This window comes from Candoia aspera, chromosome 14 (genome assembly GCF_035149785.1).
Source record: "Candoia aspera isolate rCanAsp1 chromosome 14, rCanAsp1.hap2, whole genome shotgun sequence".
NCBI lineage: Eukaryota > Metazoa > Chordata > Lepidosauria > Squamata > Boidae > Candoia > Candoia aspera.
Window position 1 is genome coordinate 6,988,883 of NC_086166.1, and position 25,526 is coordinate 7,014,408.

Genomic DNA, 25,526 nt, shown 5'->3' on the forward strand with positions numbered 1-25,526 from the left:
AAGCATTTTTGATGAAGACTCATTTTGCACTGCCTACAGTGTTAAAAATGGAAATACCTGTGAAGGAGAAGAGAAAAGCTTCAGGGCTGAAAGAACTTAATTATCTACGCTCCAGTGAGCCCCAGGATAGATTGCTATGGTATGCTGTAGCTGGACCTGCCTTTGTAGACTATTCAGAAACATTTTCATGGAAAATACAGTTCTTAGATTACTATTTGAGGCTGGGCTTTATGATAAGGCTTAATTGTAAAGTCTGGATCAGGATTTACTTGTACAACAAAGGACTTATTGTAGGTGCCTCAGCACCATCTAAGGAGAAATGGATGGCTATCATAACAGGGACCTTTTTAGCAGCATCTGCCCTGCCTAGCTGGAGAACATGTCTCCAGGAAAGATTCTTTTGGGGCCACCTACTTACTGGTGTGCAGGGCTGTCTGCAAGGGGTGGTCAAAAAGTCAACTTGGCAGCTGCAACAGTGCAGTTGAAGCTCCACTTGTTTTTTATGTATAGCAACTGCCATCTTGACTTTTTTCACCATGCACTACAGACCCCTCTGCTAGTATGATTCATCCGTGAAGTGGTTCGTTGGTTTTTTGGATTGGTGTGTTAAGTAAAGCCAAACATCGAGGGCTTGTAAACCCATCTATGGTTTAGCTTTTTGTAGAATCCTGATCGATTTGATCCAGAACACTACAGTTAAATGAATGGTTTCGCGTGCTGTGAAAACCCATCGTATCTTCCTGGGGAATTCTGGGAGTTAAAGTCCACCCATCTTCAAGTTGCCAAGGTTGAGAAACACTGGTCTAGAAGGAGGGTTAAAATAGGTCTGAACTGACCTCTGGCTGGAGTGTTTAGCCCATGCAGTAATCAATTTCTATAAAAGAAAGTCTCTTTATTCAAGATTTTGGATGTACAATCCAGTTCACAAACACATAAGGTCAAACCCCAGGCAAAACACAGGCAAATTAAAACAATACTGTATTGGTAATTTAATCAGTACGGGCATGCACACATACAACATTAGATGGGGTGAAATTGAGTTTAAATGAGAATCTCTAGCTACGGTGCTGATGAATGCTAGCATGGGACTTGTCCTAAAATGATTTCCCCCCACCCACCCTGGTTATTAGGGTACTGATGTCATTTGAACTGTTTCTTGATTGATCTGTTTAGCATGCTTGGAGAATCTCCAGCTTTCAAACCCTTTGAGCAGCCTGGCTCAATTCCCTGGGAGCGGTGGAAATACTGACTCAACATTATCCCCTCGTAGGTTGGTAATGGGTAACTGATGTTAATTAGCAAGGAGACAAGCACCATGACAGTGCCTTTGTCTTATAAAATATATTTACATCTGTTTTTTGGGGAGTTTAATGCTTGAGGTTCTCCCCTGTTTTGTCCTCAACAATGACCCTCGCAAGCAGCATCTGGCCCTAGTTACCCATCAAGCTTGGTGTCTGAGTGGGTAGGTGGCCCTGAATGCCCCCGATTCCAGTGCCTCTGTGCCATGCTAGTCCCTGTTGATTCAGAAATCTTTCTATACGCCATGCATTTCATCTTCGCATCCTGCTGTGAACCAGCGGTCTGACCTGCAGGCCAAAAGGACATTGTCAGATCCTGGGTCATCAGTCTCATTTGTCCTGCCACAGTCCACCTTTCTAGAAATCACTTTTTTTTGTTCTTCCTGAATACTTAAAAAAAAAAAAAAAGCATACAATGTCTATGCTATGTTCAGCTGCCTTTTGATGTGTTTATTTCAGTGTTGTTCAAATTTGGCAACGTTGAAGAGGTGTGGACTTCAACTCCCAGAATTCCCCAGCCAACAGGGTTAAAGTCCACACCTCTTGAAGTTGCCAAGATCACCTTCCAAAGGTCCCAGTTCTCAAAAAAAGTGAGAGGGCACCGAAGGACGAACACACGTCCTGGAGGTAGTTCACCCATGGGTGGCAAATAAATCCATTTGTCATCTCTATCTGGCTAAGACGGAGACCAGATGCAACAAAGGCTGCCCAGACTCACTGGGTTCTCCTGGGGCACTTTTGACTTGATGTTGAAAAAGTCCCTCCGCATCTGCAGGTTTGTCAGAGACCACGATTCTCCTGCGGAAATTCTGCCCAAGCAAGATGTAGATGAACGGGTTAAGGCAGCTGTTGGCATAACCCAGGCTAATTGCCACATTGTAGGCATAATAGAAAGGTATGGTGGGCTGCATAGCCAGTTGTACTAGCTGTAGGACATGGAATGGGGCCCAGCACAGGAAAAAGGCCAGGCAGATGGCGATGGCGATGCGTGTCACCCTTTTGATCCGGAGCTGGGTGCCTCTTTGTCTGGTCAGCACTTTGGAGGACCTGGCCATCTTGAGGAGGATTCTCTGATAGGCCACTGTGATGAGAGCAAAAGGGATGGCAAAAGCGAGAAAGAACTGGTAGAGAGTATACCAGTAGATGTCCCGCTGAGGATCTGGCAGACGAATCCCACAACCCAGTAGCTCTCCTGGTAGGGGAATGAGTTGTGTGTACATCCAGACTGGAGTGATGCTGAGGAAGGAGAGGGCCCAGAGCATACAGATGGCCAAGATGGCCACTGGGGGCTTCCTGAAGCGGGTGGAGGAGAAAGGATACACAGTAGCCAGGTAGCGGTCAATGGACATGGCGGTGAGGATGTAAGTGCTGGTGAACTGGCTGTTGGCATCCAAGGCAGTAATGATGGTGCACATGGTTTCTCCAAACTTCCAGGTTCCTTTGCCCAACAGCTGATGGATGAGGAAGGGCATACCCAGAAGGAACAGGAGGTCCACCAAGGAAAGATTGACAATGTAGATATCAGGTACACTGCTGCCTGGGCTGGATTTCTTAAAGACCGCACAGATCACCAGGCTGTTGCCAATGATGCCCACGAGGCAAATGATACCAAAGAGGATGGACATGATAACGGTTGAATAGCTCGAGGAACTTAGATCATCTAAGAAGAAAGAGAGGGAGAGAAAGAGAGAGGGTACTTGAAGTGCCATGCCATCTTTAGCTGAGAATCCTCAGCTGAAGATGAAGCTGAATCAGCAGAGCTTGAGGTGGCTACCAGTTGCCCCAGATCAGATTCCTGGAACTTTGGAGTTACAATCCCAGGTTCATATCACCACAAGATAGTGAAAGCATCATGTAATATGGAAAGAACAGTCCACCTCTTCGTAGTCAAGACAAAGGCAGACTGGCCATTGAGCTCAGACCAGGAAATGAAGGGATAACTAAGAAGCAGGTCTGCATGTGAGTTAGGGCTTACTTGGATGTAGGGGCCCTCCTCATGAGGAAGAAGTTATTCCAGGTAACCGAATAGCTGGCAGCTGAAAGATGGGTGGGTTAGAGCTCCAATTTTATCAGCTCCTGAGAAGCAGTCCCCCCTAATGTCTATCTACTAATCTCCGATGGATGGAGTTCTTTTGGCTTGCTGAACCTCTGCCTCTTGAATCCTAGATTCCCTCTGGCCCAGCTTTGGACTCTGAATCCAACTGACTGTGAGTTCCTGGTTATTTTCCACCCCTTGATCTTGGCCCTTGACAGTTGTGCTCTACAGCTTCGCTCTTGTGAAATAGTTGAGCAGCTGCACAAATCCATCATATTTGGCCAAAATGTGGGGTTGATGTGAGCATGCACCTCTCCAGTGTGGTTAATGGGTCACTATGTTGTATGGGTTCTGAAGCTAGATAAGGTTAACCATGGCAAATCATGGTGTGCAAACCTAGCCAGAGAGGTGTGCAAAGGCAAACTAACTTTGAACAAAGTCCACCTGATCATTAGCCTGAATAACAGAGCCATCTGGCTTCAGTCAGAAGTATTGGCTGGATTCACATGTGATGCTAAGCCATGACTTGCTTGTTATGGTTAACCGTGCTTCCTGAACTGTATTACCATGGCTGGATTTGGACAATGCACTAAGGGGACTCATAGAAACCACGTTATGGCTTAGGGTGAGGTGAGCTAGGCTGAAGTGATATATTCTAGTGCATGTGGACCAGAGATCGGATGTGAATTCAGAATCTCCTGGTTCATTTCAGACCCATTACACCAGTGTTTTTCAAACTTGGCCACTTTAAGTTGTGTGGACTTCAGCTCCCAGAATTCCCCAGCCAGCTGGCTGGGGAAATCTGGGAGCTGAAGTCCACACAGCTTAAAGTGGCCAAGTTTGAAAAACACTGTACTGGCTGATTCCTATATCCATACAAGGGTATAAGATACAAGGAACCACCAGCAAAACACACATTTTTAGTTCCATGTGAATGCTGCATTTTGGCCTGATGTTAATTTTCCCTCCATCTAATATACACAGGAACCTTTGAGAGGCCAAAGAAGAGATGTTGGTGGGTGGAAACAGCCTGTTCTTTCTTTGTATTCCCACCCAAAAGGCTTGAGAGCACGTAGAGAAGTATCTGCCCTGCTTCTTATTTCCTGAGACATTTGAAAAAGAAATGATAGCAGAGGGCTTGTGCTGTTTAAGCCAAGAGGGAAGGGAATATTCCAGATTGCTCTATAACATAGGGACATTGGAAGTGTGTGTGTGTGTCTGTGTCTGTGTGCATAAATATAAATGCAGTTTAGTAATTTTAGATGCTAGAATGGATGGGTGAGTAGCAGGAGGGACTGTTCAAATATTCAGGTGTGTTACTGTGCTTCGTTCAGAAAATTTTCAGACAAGCCAGCAGCTACGTTGGTGCCATGAAATTTGCCCCAAGTCCAAACTTGATGATCCAGTTATATACTATTCTAAAGCAGAGCTCTGAAGGACCCCTTTGATTTGAAGATGTTTAAATCCAAGTGCCCCTTCAAAGCAAAACTGCATAGCTGTTGCCCTTTGGGCTAAAAAGGGTTTCTGTGCATGCCCAGAAACTCCTTTCCCTCCGATTTAAACCGCCACTTCCATTGGGTTGACTTGCTTTGATGCTTCCAGCTGAGGTAGATGCTTTCAGACAAGGGACCACCTTGAATCCGATTGCACCAATCGGCCAGATCAAAGTGACAAGCAGAATAATTAAATATCAGCCAAACATGCGGCTGATTCTCCATCTTCCAAGGACACATGAGACCTCGGTTGTATTTGCAGAGCTGGCTGAACAGAAACCAAACCGATCACATCCTGGCTAAGCATAACATGCAAACCTCATTGATGGTGGTTTAGTCAACAAAGGAGAAGCAAACCCTAGCTTAGCTTGATAGGTGAAACCTTTCATGCTGTGATTTTCAATTTAATGCACAAACACACAGAGCAACAACACCTTGGTCGCTTGGGCATTTAACATCTTTTAGAACAAAATCTGCCCAGCAAGAGGGAGTAACTGTGCCCAGCTGAAATACCAAAAGGCACAGAATTTTGAGGGATTTACCTATTCGGCTATGAAATAAAAGTTTTGGCTGAGCAAGATCTCCTTTCTCTCTCTTTCCCTTCCTTCCTTCCTTCCTTCCTTCTCTTTCTCACTGCATCTTTCTGCTTCAACTTACCTTTTGGGGGGAAGCCTCGTCCGAGCTGTGTGATATTCGGAGTGGAATCATTTGAGGAATGATTTGCTTGGAAATCCATTCTTGGAGGGAGTGTTAGAAAGCAATTAGATCCCGGGGGCCGTGGGAAGATGGTGAGGCGGGGTCATCTGGAAGAAAGGAGAGCGGAGCTGAATCCCCGCAAGGTGCCGCTTCGTGCCTTCCACGTTTTTTGTTTCCCAAGACTGAAAGGAGCAGCTTCTCCTGCTGCAGAAACGGAGGAACGCGCACACACGTACCCACGCACTTCTGACTTCGCTTGCTGCCTGTACCGCCTTCTGAAAAAGCCAATGCCAGCCCAGCTTTGCGCATTTTTGGAAGAACTTTGCCGTCTAGCTTGGAAACAAGGACTTGAGCTGGAGGTTGAAGCCCGAATCATCTTTGCTGTAGGGGTGGGAAGCTGAAGGTGTGAGCCAGCATCAGCCAACCTTGGCTGATTCTCGGTTTAACAAGTTGTCCCCAGGATGCTTTAATAGTGGTTTATTAAATTCAGCCAGTGGGTGAGGTTTGTGCAGCGCGCCGAGCCAGAAACTAGCCAACCACATTTTACTATAGGGTGGTGTTTCTCAACCTCAGTAACTCTTAAGATGTCTGGACTTCAACTCCCAGAATTCCCCAGCCAGCACATGCTGGCTGGGGAATTCTGGGAGTTGAAATCCAGCCATCTTACAGTAGAGTTGCTAAGGTTGAGAAACACTTCTATAGGGTGTTGTGCAAATCAGCATGTGGAGGGGCTGGGGCTGGGCAAGGTGGTTTTGGAAAGCCCCCTCCCCAAGGTCTTTCCTCCTCTTGGCTGTGCAGTTGTTTGTCCAACTGGCAACTCTTCCAGCTGTGATCGAGGAGCAGAAGTTGTGAAAGGTTTGTTGCCTGTGGAGCAGAGCCGTGCTGCGCTCCTTGCAAGCCACAGTGATTAGGTGCAGAAGATGAATGGAGCCCAAACTACACCACAACGTGGCTTTGTTGGTTAAGCGTGTTAGACTGGCTCTTTTATCCCCAAAGTCTGCATTTCTGGAGCCTAATCTGCCAAGGGTATCCTATTGGCAACAAGTGGGCTACAGGCCTCCCTGAGCAGGGCAGAGGCCAAATTGAGCAGTGCGGTCCCCACCTCCACTCATTCAGTCGCTCACTTTCTTCCTTTCCCTCCTAATCCCACCCTGCATTCTTCCCTTGCTCCCCTCCTCCTCCATCCAGCAAGCAATCTGAAGCTGGCCCTGCTGTAAGGCAGGGTGAAGCAGATGCTGAGTGGAAGATGAGCCTCCCTCCAAATCCTCCTCCTAAAGCAGCAGACCATCACATCTCACGGCTAGGCTGGTGCTTCTGTTCAGACGCGTTGTGAAAAGTCAGGAGTCAACAAACGCAATGGATTTTTCTTTTTTAACACACCGCAATTGCTAATTGAGACAGTACTTATAACCCGCCACCAGCCTGTCTTCCCTTCCTGTTCCTCCCCACCTCATCCCAATTTAAATCCTACATTGGTCCAACCACACCATGCACCTGATGAAGTGAGCTGTGGCTCACGGAAGCTGATGCCTTTGAATAAAATGGGTTAGTTGACGAAGGGGCTGCCAGAGTCATCCTGGTTTTTGGCTAGCATAGACTAACACGGCTCTTCTGCAAGGTCTGCAGTGAGATGCTTCTCGTGACTGCAGGGGGAATAAATACCATAAATGAATAATATAACTGCCTTTAGTTTTTTTATCCCTTTATTATTTTTATAAGTAACTCAAGGCAGGGAACATACCTAATACTCCTTCCTCCTCCTCTTTTACCCACAACAACCCTGTGAGGTGGGTTGGGCTGAGAGAGGGGGAGTGGCCCAGGGTCACCCAGCTGGCTTTCATGCCTAAGGAGGGACTAGAACTCACAGACTCCCGGTTTCTAGCCTGGTGCCTTCACCACTAGACCAAACTCTTTTCTATGTTGGGTATAGACCATGTTTTCTGTGTTGGGTGGAGAAAACACTGTACCTGCGTTGATGTCACCTTAAGCTTGGTCTTTGGTATGCAAGTTTGGATAGATTCTTACCCAGATATCCAACTTGTGGATCCAAAATCTCCCAGCAGAAGATTTAATACAAAAGAGGGAAGAATCCCTAAAAACCTAGCTCTTGGTTTCATATAGTTTATGGGCCACATGAAAGTGATGCTAGAGGGCTGCATGTCCCTATTTCTGCACAGAGTCCCTGTTTGCTGAACAATCTGAATTTAGTTAAATTCATACATGCTAAGCCCAAACTGAATTATAGCTTAGCCCTGAGGTTCATCATCTGCTCCAGACTGCATACCTGTAACAAAGTCTCAGGGCTGGAAATCCAGAACCTCTGAAAACTACCATCTTAGTTTTTAATGTAATAAAAGAGGAAAATGATTAAAATATGTGCCTGCGCTGCAATCACTCTAATCTGTATTTAATTTTAATTAAACTGAAATGAAACTATTTAATTTTTGACCTGCCCCACTTTAGAGCTTCTTGAAATGTGTGTTTTCATAACAATTAAAGACTAGATGTAGCCCTCAGCCCTGGAAGAAGTATATACCAGGGGCTAAGGTTTATGTGCCAAGGCATCTCACACTCACACGTTGGTGCAAACTGATGCTGAGAAATGTGACAGAGACAGCTTGGATGAAAAACAATGGTTTAGTGGCAAAAGTGTACCTGATGACAGCTTCACCAAAGGAGGAGGAGGAAAACACGTTTTTTTTTTAAGTGAAAATATGCAGACCAGGGCTAGAATGACCTATATTCTAAAGCCTGCATAAAAGAAGGCACTGTGCTTAACAATTGCGCATTTTGCAAAGCTACTAAACGCCTGGTACGATGAGAAACAAACAAATGGCAGAACATCATCCCCAAGTGCCCTAGAGACAAAGAACCAAAAATGTATGACTCCCAACCAAAACATAGTCCTAAAGAGAGATACCTGCTTCAACGGGGGGTCTTCGCTGCTGCCCGTATTTCTGTTCTGTTTGCCATTACCAGCAATGTCATCAGGCTTAAAGAGGTTCCTCTGTCCCACTCCCCACACTGAAATCAACACTGTCATTGGGTTCCTTGGCCTATCAAAGTGAAGAGTGGATGAGCTGGAAACCAGCAGCAGCAGGAGCAGCCGTGCACGGAAGCCCTGCCTAAAAGCTGCCGAGAAACTCAGGTTCCCAAATCAATTGAACGAAGGCTCAGCTATCGCTGCAGCGGCCTTGGGAGAAATTTTTCTCCGGTTCCCATAATGAGGAACCCTGATCATCTTGACGGGTAAACAATTCTACAGAGTAACAAGAATGCCTTCCCAGCTACATTTTTTTAAAGTGCCACCCTAAGAAACATTTCAAGCAGCCACTCAATTTATTCACTCGTTAGCAGTTTCTGGGTCGTCATAAACGATGCTTGAGACAAAACAGCTTCCGTTGGCAATCTCTTTCTTTGACAGGCCCCTGAGAGAGAGAGAGAGAGAGAGAGAGAGAGAGAGAGAGAGAGAGAGAGAGAGAGAACAGGATTTCTGCTTTCATGACTCACAACCATCCCCATCTCATTGGCTAGCAGGGCAGCTATTCTAAATTTCCAGAATATTCATTGTGACATTAACTTGTTTCAAGAGCTTTTTCAAAGGGGAACTAAAGGCACTTACTTCAGCCCTTAATTAAAAATGGTGATACAGCTTTCTCTCCATTAGTTTTAAAATTCTCATGGCCTGCATTTTGCTATTTAGGTGATTAATTGTTGGTTCCGGCAGAAACAGTATCTCTGCCAGAGAGGGCCTGTGTGCCACGCCAATGCATGGTGCATTCAATGAATGCGACTGCACATGCAAAATGCAGTGAAATAATTTATATTTAATTAATTTAACTACACAGATTGGTTTGGACAACAAGCTAAAGACAGCTTTTGAGCTTGGGGACAAGTGTCCCATGTGAATGCAGTCAACCTTAATGTCTGCAAAGCGGGAGCTTTTACTGGATAGTAGGAAGAATGGAGTCCATGCTGCAATTATACCTTAAGTGGAAATAGTCTAGAGAAGGAATGGAATAGGCTATTGCAAAGGCATCAAAAATGCAGATTGTGACTTCAAAATCTTATAGAAGTGGGCTGTGCTAGCCCTGAAACGACAGCTCAGGCGCTGGATACTGCTGGCAGGGAATAAATGAATCACAAAGTGTAGTTTATTCTCCCTTGAGTCCATACTGCTAAGTCAGTGAGATGGGGCAAGAAATGGTGCCAAGCTGGCTTGGGTAAGCATGGTTTGTCAAATGTGCCACATCTGGTTGGAACCACACAAGATTTAACTGATTTGTGAACTATACAAGGCCAAGTAGAACCATAACATGGCTTAGCATGAACCTAGCTCCTGTGGCTTGTCAACCATGCTTCATAACTTAGCCTTCGGCGTGAGCTAGGCCATTACAGCTTGCTCACAACCCACAGTTAAGGCAAACCAGCTTAGCACAATGGAGGAGCTCAACCAATCTATTGGAACTAAATGCCCTGCAAAACATTTGCAGAACTCCTGTTTGGACGGTATTTCAAGGCAGCAAATGTGGACTAGTCCTTGTGGTTTGCGGCTGCTGCAGAACAGTATAAGGAATATTGTTTATTATCAGATCTGGATAATACTTACTCTTGAATGGGCCAGTAGCCGAGCAGGGTTGTAAGAGACAAGTAGCAAACACTCAGCACTCCGGAAACCACCAGGGACAGCATGCCCAGTCCACCAAGAATGCAAAGCAAGGTGACGCCGCCCAGAGATATTACAACGCCTACCAAAAATGAGATGTAGGAATTTATTTTTTTATTGCATCATCAGCAGGTGGCAGCACCTAGCAAGTTTATGGCTGGTCTAGGAAAGCTAAGCAGAGTCAGGCCTGGTTAGTTCTTGGATGGGAGGCCCCTAGGAAATCAGGGTAGTAGATTAGATCGGAAGATTGAATAAAATCCTGGGTGACCCTGGGCCAGTCACTCTCTCTCAGCCTTGGAAGGAAGCAATGAGGAACGACTTCTACACTGTTGCCAAGGAAACAGGCCTACAGCCCTTAAACTTCAGGGAAGTTTAGCTCTTCTGCAGCCTTCGGTGATGATCCTGGTCACGGCTCCCAACTCCTTTCAAAAGCCGCAGCTGTCCCTGGAGAGGTGTGGCATCGTCCCACCCCATTTCCCCAAAGACGTGAGCGAATACCTTCCATGACGATCACTCCGATGCAGGCCAGGACCGTTGTAGTGACAACAAACACCAGAAAAAATGCGATTGGAATGGCTGAGGCTGCAATAAATACCAGCAGGGAGAGGGCAACAAAAGGGTGATCATCTAGGTACTGGCCAACTCTGGAGTTCATAAAAGCAACAACCTGGAATAGAAGTGGAAAAAGAATAACGGTTTTAAAGATTCTGGAACTTATTCTGGGAAGTAATATTATTTTGGAGAGCCAGTTTAGGGTCATGGTGAAGGCACAGGCTAGAAACCAGGAGGCCGTGAGTTCTAGTCCTGCCTTAGGCATGAAGCCAGCTGGGTGACCCTGGGCCAGTCACTCTCTCTTAGCCCTGGGAAGGAGGCAATGGCACACCACTTCTGAAAAACCTTGCCAAGAAAACTGCAGGGACTTGTCCAGGCAGTTGCCAGGAATGGGACACGATTGAATGGATTAAAAAAAAGTTACTTAAAGAGAAAATCATTGAATTAATGCTAGCCTAATACACTCTTTAAGTGTGACTCTAGCTAGCCATTGAACCTATCTTGAATTTATGACAGAGAAGCTCTGAAAAGAACATCAACATGAAATCATCCCTCCAAATTTCAAAGGACATACAATTATATTTATTTACTGAGCTAAAATTCATTTCAAATTGTTCTGAGATTCAACTGCCTTAGCAAAAAAAAGGGCTTTTGAGTAGAGATATAAACCAATATAAGGCTGCACTTTATATAGTTAGTCATGGGCTGTTTGCACAACACACTAAGGTGTGCCTGTCTTAACCATGATTTATAGAAGTGCTTTGGTTAACCCAAAGCTGTGACCCATAAAGGCTGTTTGACAAACCAGACTGCTTGGGTTCAGACGTGTTCCGCTGCAAACAAACAAATCAAGGCAAAAGATGCTGAGAGCTGAGGTTCCATATTAAGAGCATCCACTGGGAGAGGTCAAAAAAGTCAATATGGCAGCCATGACCATCCAGTGGGTGCCCTGCCCCTTTTGTCACGTACAAAAAGGAAGAGGCTTTGACCATCCTGCCCTTTTTGCCCTCCCCCCAGGATGCCCCCCCTGTAAAACTGTGTTCACACAAGATAATTCATTATTTAAACATAATTGCTGCATTAACCCAATTGGCTGATTTTGCACTACCATAAGCCAACCATACTGGCTGGATTCCCACAAAAGAACTTGCCAAATTTTAGCCTAGCTATTATGCAAAAATGGCCTTGCATCAAAAAAAACACAACCCAAGGCATGTTGATTGTGCGCTGGGAGGAGTAGATAATCCCCCCTTCCATCCAATTTTGTTACACCTACTTTTAGTTCAGCTTGTCTTTCCCTACACAGAAGGAAAAAGCCATCTTAAGCCACAAAGCCATCCATAACTCACATGAGAATTGCTGTGAACCGTATCCATCATTGCGTGCCACCGTTTCTGGAGTTCTTTCACCTCTTTGGACATGGTGATGCTTTTAGCTTAGAAGCAAATCAGTGCCTTTTCAACTCCTAAATCCTAGAGAGAGAGTGAGAAAAAGTATTTTGAATGCGGTATTTCTTCACATTCCCAAATGTAAAGCACACTTAGCCCTATTGTTCCACAGAGGAAAAATCCATTCAAAATCATTGTTAGGTAATAACGCTTAGGATCAATTAGCTATCCCCTAGATCAGCCTTTTGACCCCAGAGCAACCCTTGAAATATTTTTCAGGCCTCGGGGAAATATAGGCCAGAAATTACAAAATTATTATATTCATTTCATGGGTAAGCCTGTATATACGCATTAACAGTGTTCTTAAACTGAAAATAAAGTATGAAACCTACCTCTTTCATGGGAAGTTGCCCGAATTTGAAATTATTTTTTAAATAAATCGTGATCTCCCAGGGAACTCCTAGTGACCTCTCAAGGAACCCTAGTATACCACGGAACCCTGGTAGAGAAACCCTGCTCTAGATGGTGTAAAAGGTTCTCACAAACTGTTCCTTAGGCTGATGTTAAAAAAGAAGTCAGGGAGCGCAGAAGGAATACAGGCCAAAAATACAGGTTTTTTGATCAATAAGATGACAATCCCATTTATAGTTTCCTGTGAGTTATCTCCATTGCAGTCAACAGGGTTCACTTTGATACAATGTTTCAGTTTTCAGTTATATTTATCCTTAACTAATTGTGCCAATCGTCAACTTCGGTATAAGCATTGAAATGCAGCTGATTCAATCTTGCCTTGAGTTCACCGTAATGTGTTTCAGGTAGGGCTTTGCAGGTTGAATGGATCTGATTACTGTGGCTTGTAAATTTATTTTATTTATTGATTTATCCAATTTGTCCCCGCCCATCTCCTCCCATGGGGGGACTCTGGGTGGTTTACAACAATCATGGTTTATGGCTCAGTGAGTTGTATGATTGGGCCAACTGTGGTACCTTTAATAAACCAGAGTTTGATGGATCCCTGAATGAGATCACATTCCATTCAATGGTCAATTTCAGTGTGTCGAAATTGATGCATTTGGTTTCAGGGGTTCTGGATGCTTCTCTATTTTTTTTCCCCCTGGGGGTGTCTCAAATTTTTCAGTGCAACAGCTAAACAGAAAAAGTCCCCATTTTGCTACCACAAAATCTGCATTTTTAGTTTTTTTTTTTAAAGATACTTCATTTTTTTCTCTCCCCCACTGCAACAGGCAGATTCCACATGGTTGCAATTCCTAGTAGAACCTATGCAATTATTGGCAAACTCAGGGCTGCCAGTTTACTACAGCTTTACCATGATTGTTTCCACGATGTAGAATCTTCCTCTTGCTAAAGGACGAAGGGGAAAAAAAAAAGGAGGTGGAAGAGGGAACAAATAAAAGTGCTTCTTAAAATACACCCCCACATGAGATGCGGAAGGAATTGCCCCCAGATCTTTGCTGTCCAGAAACAAATATCCCAAACAGTCCAGTACCATGGGGCAGTAAATGGCCCTGTTGAATGTCTGCCCTTGTGCCTTCAATAACTCCCCAGCTGTGAGACTGTCTCTGAAAGTGCCTGGCAGCTCCCCAAAATCTGGCAAAAGCGGGGCACAGAAGCAGCAGGGGCACTATCCTGTTGAACCTCTGCCTGACCCTCCAGCCTCGGCGGGGCTGGGGGGCAATGTGAGAAAATGTGCTGTCCTGTTGAATCTCTGCCTCACTCTCCAGCTTGTGCAGGGCCTGAGGAGCAATGGGGGGAAGTGCTGTCCTGTTGAACCTCTGCCTGACCCTCCAGCTTCAGCAGAGGCCTGCCCTGTTGAACGTCGGGCCGTCGCCCCTGAAGGTCTGAGGCCAGTGGGAGAAGAGGCGCTGCCCTGTCGGACCTCTGCCTGCAGGCCGGCCGCTCGGCCTCCGAAGCCGCTGCCTTCCGCCTCCCCGGAGGGAAAGCGAAAAGGGCCGGCCTGCGCCTCCCCCGCCGCTCCCTGCCCGCCCGCCCGCCCGCCCGCCAGCCAGCCAGCCTGCCTGCCAGCCTGCCTGCCTGCCTGCCTGCCTGCCTGCCTTTACCTCCGCCGGCCCGGCCGGAGCGGGGCCGCCGGCTCAGTCCTTGAGGCCGCCGCGTCTCTGCTGCCGCTGCTCCGCCTCGCCGCCGGGAAGAGGCCCCGAGAGCGGCGCCCGCCCGCGCGCGGCCCCCGGCCTGCTCAGGCCCTCCTGGGCGTTCCCGCGCCGGAAAGGCCCGCGAGGAGGGGCCCCGTCCGTCAGAATTCGTGTTGGTGGTATTTAGTATTAGTATTAGTATCTGCCCCCTCCTGAAAGGAATCTGGGCTCCTCCCTTGCAGACCGTAGAAATGAAGAGGTCCAGTAAGGAATGGACAGGAAAAGATTAATGATTACTACTATTATTAGTGCCATTATTATGATTACTACTAATATCATCATCATCATCATGATCTCCCCCTCCTGAAAGGAACCTGGGTCCAGGAATCAGAGTTTGTCCTTTTCAGACCGTAGAAATGAAGGGGTCCAGTAAGAAATGGACAGAAAAAGATGATGAAGATACTATTATCATTACTATTATCATTACCATTATTATTATTACTACCATCATCGTCATTATCATGAACTGCCTCTCCTGAAAGGAATCTGGGTCCAGGAATCAGAGTTTGTCCTTTTCAGATCTTAGAAATAAAGGGAGTCCAGTAAGAAATGGACAGAAAAAGATGATGATTTAGGTCTGTCTCCTCCTAAAAGGCATCTTAGGCACGTAATCATAGTGGTTAGTCAGATTTGGGCATTCATTTAGTCATTAGAAGCAAAGGCCCCTGTAAGAAAAATGATCAGAAGAAAAAAGAAAGATTTTCCCTCCTAAAAGGCATCTTAGCTAAGCTGTTAGTCAAGGGACCCCGTTGGTTCAGCCTTTAGAAATAAAAGTCCATGTTAGAAATGAAAGGGAAATAACTCTTATCTGTCCCCTCCTCAAAGGAATCTCTGTCCAGGAGTAAGAGTTTGTCCTTTTAAGATTTTAGAAATAGAGTCCAGTAAGAAATGGACAGAAAAAGATGACGATGATGATGACAAAGAAGGTCTGTCCCCTCCTAAAAAGCATCTTAGCCAAGTAATCATAGCAGCTAGTCAGATTTGGGCACTCATCAAATAAGAATTATTATCTGTCCCCTCCTAAAAGAAATCTAGGCCCCGGAATCAGTGCCGGTCCTTTTAACCTGTTTGTTTCTGTCCTTAGAAGTAAAAGAGGGCATAAATAAACCGTTAAAAGGTAGGACATACAACAAAGAAGTTATAAATAAATAATGGACAGAGAACAGGTGTTTTCTGTTTTGGTTTTCCCAACTTGGCCCTTGCAGTATTTTTTTTAAAAAAACATTATTTCCCAAAGGTTTATTTACCTTTTAAGCCCAAAGTGGTGGCTATTTCTCTATGTCCATGTGCACTGGGGATGAGGGATCCCCGCAGTCATATGCCGAGGCCAGTCCAAGAGATGCCCAACCGTCGTTGTCTACGGAGAGCAGTCTTCAAGGGCAGCCCCAGAAGTAAGACACAGCAGTAGCCTAATCGTCCACCCGTACCTGAATTTTTCCCGTTTAGGAAGTCCTACAAGTGAACGGAGCACCGCCAATTGAACAGACCGTTGCCTGCTGTGCTAAGCTGACCTTTCCTTAACAGTGCTCCCTTGGATGAATCATATCTATATTATTTTATTTTATATGTTAGATCTACTTTATATTTTCTACTTTGAGTTTAATTTTATATTTTGTATTTTTATTAATACTAATATTTTACATTTTACATTTATATTTTATCTTTTACTTTATATATTTATATTCCATATGTATGTATTTTATATTATTTTATATTTTATATTGTTTTATGGAGTCCTTGGTGCGCTCTGAGCTTAGGTGGTTGGCTTGAGGACGTTTCATTACCTGACTAGGGAATGTCATCAGTGCGAGGGAGGATGGGGTTGGCTCCCTGTTTATATGCAGTAGCTTGCCCTGCCAGTTTTGGTGAGGGTATGGTTTTCTGGGGGTGTGGTTGGTGGGGGTGTAGTCTACTCCCACCAACACTGGTAGAGCAAGCTACTGTATATAAACAGGGAGCAAGCCAACCACCAAACTCAGAGAGCACCGAGGACTCCAGGGTTCAACTTGAGCTGCATATATTCTCTTATATTATTTGATATATTCTATGGCATATTTTTTATTTTATACTTTATTTTATACTTTATATTTTTATTTTATATAATGTTTATATATATATATATATATAATTTTATATTTAATATATAATTATTTTATATATTATATTTGTTTTATTTTATACTTTATTTTATACTTTATATTTTTATTTTATATAATGTTTATATATATATATATATAAATATATATATATATATATATATAATAAAATAAAGTATAAAATAAAACAAATATAATATATAATATAATATATAAAATAATTATATATTAAATATAAAATTATATATATATATATATATAATTTTATATTTAATATATAATTATTTTATATATTATATTTGTTTTATTTTATACTTTATTTTATTTTATTTTATATTTTATTTTATTTTAAGGCCACCCTATTCCAAGTGGAAGAGCCAGTCTGGTGTAGTGCTGAAGGCACCAGGCTAGAAACCGGGAGACCGGGAGTTCTGGTCCCACCTTAGGCACAAAGCCAGCTGGGTGACCTTGGGCCAGCCACTTTCTCTCGGCGCGAAGAAGGAGGCAATGGCAAACCACTTCCAAAAAGCCTTGCCAAGAAAACTGCAGGGACTTGTCCAGGCAGTCTCTGAGAGTCGGACACGATTGAATGAATAGAAAAAAAAATGCCAAATGACTCATCTTGACCTTTTTGACCTGCTCCCCATGGACACCCCTGGGCGGGGTGCTGGACAGAGCAGCGGCACTTCCTAGGTCCTAAGAGATGGCCTTGTTTAATCAAGAGGGCTTGGAGCCCGCCCACTTGGTGGGGATCATACCAGAAGTTAAACCTAAAAGGAAGTTACAAATTGCAAAAGTTGGGTCCTTGCGAGGGGTCGAGCCAAAGAAAAGAAATGAAGCTCATCGAGGTAAGGCGCTACATACGTCCACCCCTCCTCTCCCCTGCATTTATGGCTCATATTGCTCTACCTAAGTTCCCAGCCCATCTTACCATATCAAAATAGCCTTGGCTTGTTAAGCAAACCGTCTTTTACAGTGGCAGCTATTCCGGATCCACGCCGGGAGCAACTGTATTGCAGCCAACTGGGTCGCGGGGGGGGGGGCTGTTGAGCCGTGGGGAGAGGAGTCACTCTTAACGTTGCTTAGCGACAGCAATGCTGTCACCCGGGTTACCCCGATTGAGAAGTGCAAGAGAATGTCATAGACAGAAGTTCTTTTTCTGCTGGGCTCCTCAAGCAAGCACGGAAACAGGTGATTGGGACGCCATCCTGGAGTAGTGGGTGGTCCTAAGACCCCTTCCTAGTCTAATATTTGGGTTGAGAAGAGGCAAAAGAAACCTGCCGTTCGTTTTCCCTGCAAGTGCCCAACTTTGCTTTAATTTGCATATGCCTGCCTGCCTTCCTTCCTCCCTCTCTTTCTTTCTCTCTCTCTCTCTCTCTCCCTTTCCTTCTCTCCCCCTTCCCCCTCCCTCCTTCCCTCGAGTGTGGGTCACTTCCTAATTCCTAAAGGTGAGAGAAAGTGTCTTTCTGCCTGGCCTGGGTTTGAAGGGCTATTTGAAAAATACATTCGGCGGGTCCTCTAATGAAGGAAAGTTAGAAAAATGTGCTAACTGGATGGTAGCATAACTGAGTTTTGGTTTGAATGTCAGTTGGTATGCTTCTTCTAGAAGTTTAAAGCCGGGATCAGGATTTATTTTGGGACACATAATTGATCTAACTGATATTTTCGAAAAAAAGAAGGAACGAGGACATCCAAAGAAATCTTCATCATGAATCCAAGGGAGATTACCAAGATTCTTAGGGTAAGTGTGAATAATTGTCATGAAGATATTGGCTGGACTCGCTCATTGTGCCAGAAACATAATCCCGTTTCTGTGATTTAGGCTTACTTATGTGAACTCAGCAGTTGTGGTTTATACACCTTGATTTGTAATAAGGGTTGGTGTAAAGCTGGTGAGTTTCAGCCTCTTCATCAAACCATGATTAAACAATGGCTTAGTTTGGGGTATGTGTCCAATCAGTACGTTTTAAAAGGAAAGGATTTGAAAATTGTACAAAGAGCATCCTTCTCTGTTAAAGGTCCTTACTCATCCTTGCCATTGTGAGTGAGTGTGGCTTTAAAAAGTAGGCAAGACTTCCGCTTTGTGAAGGGTGGTGTTTTTAACATGGCTGCAAAATGGATTGCAGGATAAATTTTGGCCGTAAGGAAGCCTTGCTTCCAAAGCTTACGTTTTTAGTAGCCTCCACCTCTTTGTACCTAGATCACTGTTTCTTCAGTGCTGTTTTTCTAAATGAAAAAATGAAATGCCACAATGTGGAACTTTTGGAGAAAAGTAATACAGTAATCCCATTGCAGATTCTGGACAAAACCTCTTTTAATGTGGTGTCTTCAAATGTGTTGGATAAAAGCTTCCAAAAGTCCCAGCTTGATCAGCGCATCTAGAAGGACGAGGTTGGAGAAAAATGGAAATGGATCTCCTCCCCAGGGCATCCAGAATAGCTGCTGGCTTAGTTGCACTAAGACATGGTTTAACTGTGGTTTATTGAAAAAAAAATAATGTCGTCTGTTTACAAACCATAACATTGTGCTTAGAAACACGCTAAGCCAAAACCCAAGAAATTACGTTATTTCCTGAAATGTGCCACCAAGAATTGCTTATTTTGCAGGGAGGGGTTTCTAAAGTCTATAAAACTGGGTCTGGTGTTCTCTGTGTGGGCACCTCTGCCCGAATTTTACTCTAAAGCAACGTTGTTGTTGTTGTTAATTTATTATTATATTTTTTATCTCACCTTTTTTATATGTAACTCAAGGTGGTGAACATACCTAATACTCCTGCCTCCTATTTTCCCCACAACGACAACCCTGTGAGGTGGTCTGGGCTGCTGAGTTATTCAAGAGTTTGCGTGAAGGGAGTCATAGCCTCTTCTTTTTTCCAGCATTCCAGTAACTGTATAAAGCTATACATTGTAGAAAGAAAGCGATGGGCTATTTGGCAAACCTTAAATTCTGCAGTGGGAAGAGGTGGTTCGTTGTCCGCTGTTTGGATCCCGGGTTGGGTTCTTTCTTTCTAAAACTTTAATTCGGGATCTTAATTTAAGAACCCCAAGCCCAACTTAAATGCAGAGTGGTAGTGGTGAAAATGGGGTTGTGGACTGCAGTGTCATTGTCTAGATATGCTTGTGCGCTTTCTTGAAACTTTCCCCCCCATATTTTTAGTCACAGACCAATTCTATCTATAATATGAGTCATGTGAAGCAGATACCGGAACTGCCACCTTTGCCTGCAGAAGCAGTCATGGAGCCCTCTCAACTCTATCAGGTCTGTTCTTACACGCTCATTACAAAATAGTTACTACAGAAACACATCTTAAGGACAATACAGGTAGTCCTCATTTAGCGACCACAGTTGGGACCGGTAGCTGTGGTTAAGCAAAACGGTCTTTAAGTGGGAAATCACGTGACTGCGACTGTGCTTTCCTTTTCCCCATTCCCCATTCCCCTGCTCTTTGGAATGCTCACCCCAGGGGCCCTGGGATAGCCAGCTAGAAACTGACGAGACTAATCAGTTTCAAACCTTCTACTTCTGCTTGCCTCCTAAGGTTCCCCCTGCAGAATGCTTGCCTTGATGCTGAGATAATTAGCAAAAAGGGTATTAATGTTTGTATTTACATTCATTGAAGAAGAAGGGATTACAAGAGAGTAAGTAGGCACACAATGGGGAATACACATCGAAAGCAAGCTGTGAGCATGGTACACAGTCAGCCCAGTGTATGCCCCATTGTGTGTCTGCTTCTTCTCTTGTAATCCCTTCCTCTCCAATCTCTCCACTCTGTGAGGGGGGCAGGGGAAGAAGAAAAACAGGTCAGGCACAGGAGAGATTGCCTGCAGAATCACTTGGATTTTTTTTTCCCAATCTCTCTTGTGCCTGATCCTTCCCCCCCCCCAGAGTGGAGAGATTGGAGAGGAAGGGATTACGAGAGAGCAAGCAGGCACACAACGGGGAATACACATCAAAAGGAATGCGGTGGTGCTGGAAGCCCCGAGCGCACTACACAAACAGCCTGGTGTATTCCCTGTTGTGTGCCTGCTTACTCTCTCATAATCCCTTCCTCTCCAATCTCTTCACTCTGCAAGGGGGAGAAAAAAAGAAAAAAAGACAGGTCAGGCACAGGACAATGCATGCTGACTGTAATGGCGATCCCATGACTGAGGGACACTGCGAAGGTTGTCAATGCAGGCATCAGTCGCAAAGTTATTTTTTCAGCATCATCGTAACTTTGAACGGTCGCTGAATGAAGCAGTTGGCAAGTGAGGTCTACTTGTACGTCAGCTTTCCTTTGCTTTCCAGACCTGCAAAGGTTGTAAATGCAAGGATTGGTCATAAAGTTACTTTTTCATCACCATCATAACTGCAAACGGTTGCTAAATGAGGACTATCTGTACTTATTGGGAGCCAGCAGTAATCTGGAAAAAAAAGAAACTCCAGAGAATTAGTTTGTTTGGTTTGGGGCCTCACCCATCTGATGACGCTAGAAATATGGACTGCCTTTTTGGCAGGGGTTTTGTGAGGAATGGAAATGTAGCTGACCGGCATTCTGAACTTGGGCTGTACATGCTGTTAACATTGAGTTGCATTTCTCACTTGTGATCTTTTCTCGGCTAAAGTCATGGGTTTTATTTTGGGGTTGAGGCTGTGCGTGCATCCTTTTTTGGCCAAAGGCTTCTCTTGTCCTTTTCTGAGGCGTCTTTTATGAGCCCCAGAGAACCAAAAGCAAGAATTCAAAACCTGTTTCTTTCTTAATAAGATGAGCATGGTCAGTAATGAGGTAGAAAAGCACTGATCAATTCTTTCAAATTCTTGCTTTTTTTACCTCTTTGTCTTCTTGATTCAGGCATATCTAGGTAGAGAGTGTTTATTGGGCTTCAGTGGAGTGGCTTGGTTTTAATCATAGATCCCAAGAGCATTAATTGGTGAAGAGTTGTTCCTAACAACAGTAACTGGAGTGGGCAAACTCCAGGCTTTAATGATTGTAAATCTGAGTCTGTCACTCAAAACTGGATAAATGTCATATTAGTATCTAAGAAGACAGTATTCCCCAGGCTTCCGTTGCAGAGTAAACACAGTTCCTTAGAAATGAATATTTCATGGTTCATTTTTAGGATGTCAGGCACCATGAACATTGGATCAATAGTCCTTTAGAGGTGGCTGCACTGCAATGCCCATTGATCCAGCTAGCACAGTGGATGGCAAAAAGTTGAGAGGAATGGGAGCCAAACCCCTTCTGAAGAAATACAGGATACCTACCCCTGCTTTAATTGCACTCATGGCATCTTAACTAGCTTTGCCCAACTTGGAGCTCTTCAAATGACTTGGTCTTCAAATTCCAGGTTGTCTGAGACTTCTGGGAGTTGGAGACCTGCACATCTGTAGACAGCCAAGTTGGGGAAGATGAACCTTAAGAATAGGAACTGCCCTCTCCAGGTATTGTTGTATGTCCTTGCCACAATCAGATTGTGTGGCTGAATGTCTTGCTTCTTGTCTTCTCCTGGTTCTGGCTTTAGATGATCCAAGACAGCAGCCATTTCCCCACTCTAATGCAGCGAGCCTCCTGGATGCTGGCAGTGCCGCTGAAAGAGCAGCGCTACTTCCGCAGCCCGAGCAACTCCATTGCAAACAACTACACACCGACGGCGCGTGACCTGAAGATGAAAGATCTACAGAAGGTGGCTTCACCAGTCCGAATGAAAAAGCCCCTTGGGCCCACCAAACAAAAGGCTGAATATCCACGTATCCTACCAGGTTTAACATCATAGAGATTGGAAAGCTATCTTGGGGTGGTGGCTTCTGTCTCCTAGCAGGGACAACCTTGGTAGTTTTTCAGTTTAGCATCTTGTTTTCACTTGAGCCGGACTACTTTTCAGCCCTTTGAGGTAGGTCAGATCAGGAAAGAAACTTGACAGGAAGACCGGAACTCTACTTTATGGAGATAAAGGCTAGAGTAACAGAACCTTGCAAGTCTGATTGTGTTTTTCCTCCTCTCTCTCTTAGACTTCCTTGAGTCAGGGAGGAGCCAGCCTGGGCCTCTTCCTAATACTATCTCCTTTCCCAGGACTTAGGGAATGCTTCTATCCTCTGTGCTTACAAAACAGTTATGAATACAGGTAGTCCTCAACTTACAACCATTCGTTTAGTGACCGTTCAAAGTTATGATGGTGCTGAAAAAAGTGACTTACAACCGGTCCTCGCACTTGCGACTGTTGCAGCATCCCTGCAGTCACATGATCAGAAATCAGACACTTGGCAATCAGCATGTATTTATGACAGTTGCAGTGTCCCAGGGTCACATGATCGCCATTTATGACCTTCCCAGCCAGTTCCTGACAAACAAGGTCAGTGGGGAACCACATGATTTGCTTAACAACCATGGCAAAGAGGTCAAAAATTGGGTGCAGTCACATGATGCCTCACTTAGTGACTGTACCACTTAACAACAATTTTTCTGGTCCCTATTGCCATAAGTTGAAGACTACCTGTATTTGCTTCAAGCCTGTCACTCTGAAGCTGTGGCTCACAAAATCTTAACGCATTTTAATAAAGTGTGTTAGTCTGAAAAGGTGCTCTCTGACTCCTTTTGATCAATGGCTGCGCTATTTTCGCTCAAAATTGTCATGAGTACTGATGGCAAGCAGGAGGGGGCCTCTATCCAGGGGGGAAAATGCATGCATAGTACTGAGGAGTTGAGCAGCCATTCAAAGAGACACAGAACAGACCCGCTTAACTTTTGGGGTTTATATGTCTGGGTTTTCCCACGGTTCTTCAGTTTGTTAGGATTTTCGGTCTTATGTAGCAGTAATAAACACTAGAGACCTATTCCTTGTCTCAGCGTGATTCCTGACTGTTAGGACAAAAATATCTCTCAAAACACAAACTTTGGGGAATGTCAGAACTGGTGGATTAGGTTAAGAAGATCCACGCGTTAGCCCGGATTTACAGGGATTACATTCTTCGATTTTTCCATAAATCTGGATTAGCCTTTCTTTTTCCTCTTACTTTGGCTGATGTTTTTCTTTAATGGGATCGCCTAGCTGCATATGCTCCATCAGAAAAGAAGATGAAAATCTTTGTTAAAAACATTGAGGGTAAATATGACAGGTATTGTAATGTTACCACCTTTACACTTATTCAATAGATATGGTTGAATAGGTTATGGCTCCTTGAATAAGCTGCATTTGGCTGCTAAGTTCACACACCATTCTCAGCCATAAACATAGTTTACAAACCATAATGCTTGGGTTCACAGGCACCCTAAGTCGTTCATTTAACCATGGTTTGTTGAATTAAGCACCATTGGCTGCCTTTGCCCAACATGCTGAGTCAGGAAGCATGGTGTCCAAGCCCGAATGGTTGGTTCGCACAACGTACTAAGCCAGAGCCAAGCTAACTGTATTGTGTCTCCTTGTAAGTCACAAACATAGTCCTTTAGGGGGTTCAGGACTCATGTGTTGATTGTGGTTCATTTCAGGGCTGAAACCACAACCCAGGCGTGCAGTTTAGATGTGTTGAGGCTGGATATTCAAATGGCGGATGTTGAAATTCCTCATTATTCTGACAGCCAGCCTCTGACTCCGGAGGAGCAATTTGTTGTGATGCATCATCATGAGGAGGAGATCAGCAAAGGAGAAAAGGCCCCCACAGAGGAAGACCTGGAGGTCCTTAAGCCATTTCTGAGATGCGGTTAATAAGTGGTCTTTTAGAGCACCTTTTATTAGCAGGCTTGGATGATACAGAACTATGTTGGTCTCAAAGCTTTCTTTAGCTTTGTCATCTTCCCTTGGGAATCCGTTTCGTTTGGTCCTCAGCTGACTTCTGAACGGGCAGAGCAAATGGTTACCTGTAACAGTTGGATTGTACCCACATGCCTTGATAGCTGGGAGGGGGGAATCCCCTTTTCTGTGGCCCTCAGAGGCTACCTGAAAACAGAGGGGATAGTTTCCCCCCATTTTGCAGTTGGAAGCCTACGTGGGGACTGTGAGTTTGATAGACTTTTTTTTTGTAATCCGTTCAATCGTGTCTGATTCTCGGACACTGCCTGGACCAGTCCCTGCAGTTTTCTTGGCGAGGTTTTTCAGAAGTGGTTTTCCATTGCCTCCTTCCCAGGGCTGAGAGAGAGGACTGGCCCAAGGTCACCAGGTTGGCTTTGTGCCCAAGGCAGGACTAGAACTCACAGTCTCCCGGTTTCTAGCCTGGTGCCTCCACCACTACACTGAACTGGCTCTCATTATACTGAACAAATCAAATCACTTTCTTTTGGTTAGTGACCAAATTGTATGTGCACATACACGGGAAGGCATAAATCACATTTATGTGAGATGCACAATGAAAAGGAATTAGAGAAGCTGCCTTTTACCACTAGAGGGACAGCAGTACACTTTTTTTTTCTAATCCGAGAGGCCATTATACAACATTTGGCCCCTTTGATGGATACTTCTTAATCTGAATTGGCAGGCAGGATGATCCAAGGATGGTGATCCTCGTTACTGATTTTTTAAAAAAATACATTGTTGGCCTTTTGCAGAGATACTGTTATTACATCCATAATGGCATTCGGAAAGACATGTTGGCACCACAGGATGAACAAGTGATGAGCAATATTTTGAGTCATATCCCAAATCATTTCCTCATCAACGCAGATCTGGAGGCATCATTGAACAGTTTGATGGAAGAAGTTCAAAGGGATTACCAGATCTGGCTCATGAAGAACATTGGTGAGTGGAAGAGAGTGTCATTAGACAAAACGAATTGAACTTTTCTTGCGTCAAGAACATTTGTTTCCTCCAAATTAGAACCCTAGAATTCAAGTCTTACTTTGGCTGGGTGCATCATAGGTGCTGGATGCTCAGGTGGGTAAACCGTGGCTTGACTAATTTGTTGTTGTTTATTCTTTTAGTCGCTTCCGACTCTTCGTGACTTCATGGACCAGCCCACGCCAGAGCTTCCTGTCGGTCGTCAACACCCCCAGCTCCCCCAGGGACGAGTCCGTCCCCTCTAGAATATCATCCGTCCACCTTGCCCTTGGTCGGCCCCTCTTCCTTTTGCCCTCCACTCTCCCTAGCATCAGCATCTTCTCCAGAGTGTCCTGTCTTCTCATGATGTGGCCAAAGTATTTCAGTTTTGCCTTTAATATCGTTCCCTCA

At 44.5% G+C, this 25,526-nt stretch overlaps 3 protein-coding genes across 3 annotated transcripts in view; 1 reads left to right on the forward strand and 2 right to left on the reverse strand.

Annotated features, from left to right (window-relative positions):
- Positions 1-1,896: 1,896 nt before the first annotated feature.
- LOC134505186 (melanin-concentrating hormone receptor 1-like) lies at positions 1,897-5,580 on the reverse strand. The gene is made up of 2 exons (XM_063314773.1): positions 5,484-5,580; positions 1,897-2,958 (listed from the first exon to the last, which is right to left on the reverse strand). Exons 1-2 carry the CDS (start codon positions 5,560-5,562, stop codon positions 1,967-1,969), a joined length of 1,071 nt encoding a protein of 356 aa, XP_063170843.1. The 5' UTR covers positions 5,563-5,580; the 3' UTR covers positions 1,897-1,966.
- Positions 5,581-8,140: 2,560 nt separating this feature from the next.
- On the reverse strand, positions 8,141-14,318 carry LDAF1 (lipid droplet assembly factor 1). The gene is made up of 5 exons (XM_063314803.1): positions 14,207-14,318; positions 12,090-12,212; positions 10,687-10,855; positions 10,132-10,270; positions 8,141-8,950 (listed from the first exon to the last, which is right to left on the reverse strand). The coding sequence occupies exons 2-5, from the start codon at positions 12,159-12,161 to the stop codon at positions 8,866-8,868; spliced, it is 465 nt and encodes a 154-aa protein (XP_063170873.1). The 5' UTR covers positions 12,162-12,212; positions 14,207-14,318; the 3' UTR covers positions 8,141-8,865.
- A 2,777-nt stretch (positions 14,319-17,095) lies between these two features.
- Positions 17,096-25,526, forward strand: part of DNAH3 (dynein axonemal heavy chain 3) — a 73,965-nt gene continuing 65,534 nt past the window's right edge. The window contains exons 1-6 of the mRNA XM_063315077.1: positions 17,096-17,188; positions 19,555-19,650; positions 21,894-22,119; positions 23,418-23,484; positions 23,855-24,041; positions 24,908-25,097. Of these exons, the coding sequence (XP_063171147.1) occupies positions 17,096-17,188; positions 19,555-19,650; positions 21,894-22,119; positions 23,418-23,484; positions 23,855-24,041; positions 24,908-25,097 (859 nt within the window). The remainder of the gene's footprint in view (positions 17,189-19,554; positions 19,651-21,893; positions 22,120-23,417; positions 23,485-23,854; positions 24,042-24,907; positions 25,098-25,526) is intronic.

What these genes read in the sequence shown, in the direction of transcription:
- LOC134505186 (XM_063314773.1), bottom strand. Translation starts at nt 5,562, where the DNA reads ATGGATTTCCAAGCAAATCATTCCTCAAATGATTCCACTCCGAATATC. An exon ending in ACGAGGCTTCCCCCCAAAAG is followed by an intron (nt 2,959 to 5,483) that starts GTAAGTTGAAGC and finishes CTTTCTTCTTAG; the next exon opens with ATGATCTAAGTTCCTCGAGC.
- LDAF1 (XM_063314803.1), bottom strand. Translation starts at nt 12,161, where the DNA reads ATGTCCAAAGAGGTGAAAGAACTCCAGAAACGGTGGCACGCAATGATG. An exon ending in CGGTTCACAGCAATTCTCAT is followed by an intron (nt 10,856 to 12,089) that starts GTGAGTTATGGA and finishes CTTCTATTCCAG; the next exon opens with GTTGTTGCTTTTATGAACTC. An exon ending in CGGAGTGATCGTCATGGAAG is followed by an intron (nt 10,271 to 10,686) that starts GTATTCGCTCAC and finishes CATTTTTGGTAG; the next exon opens with GCGTTGTAATATCTCTGGGC.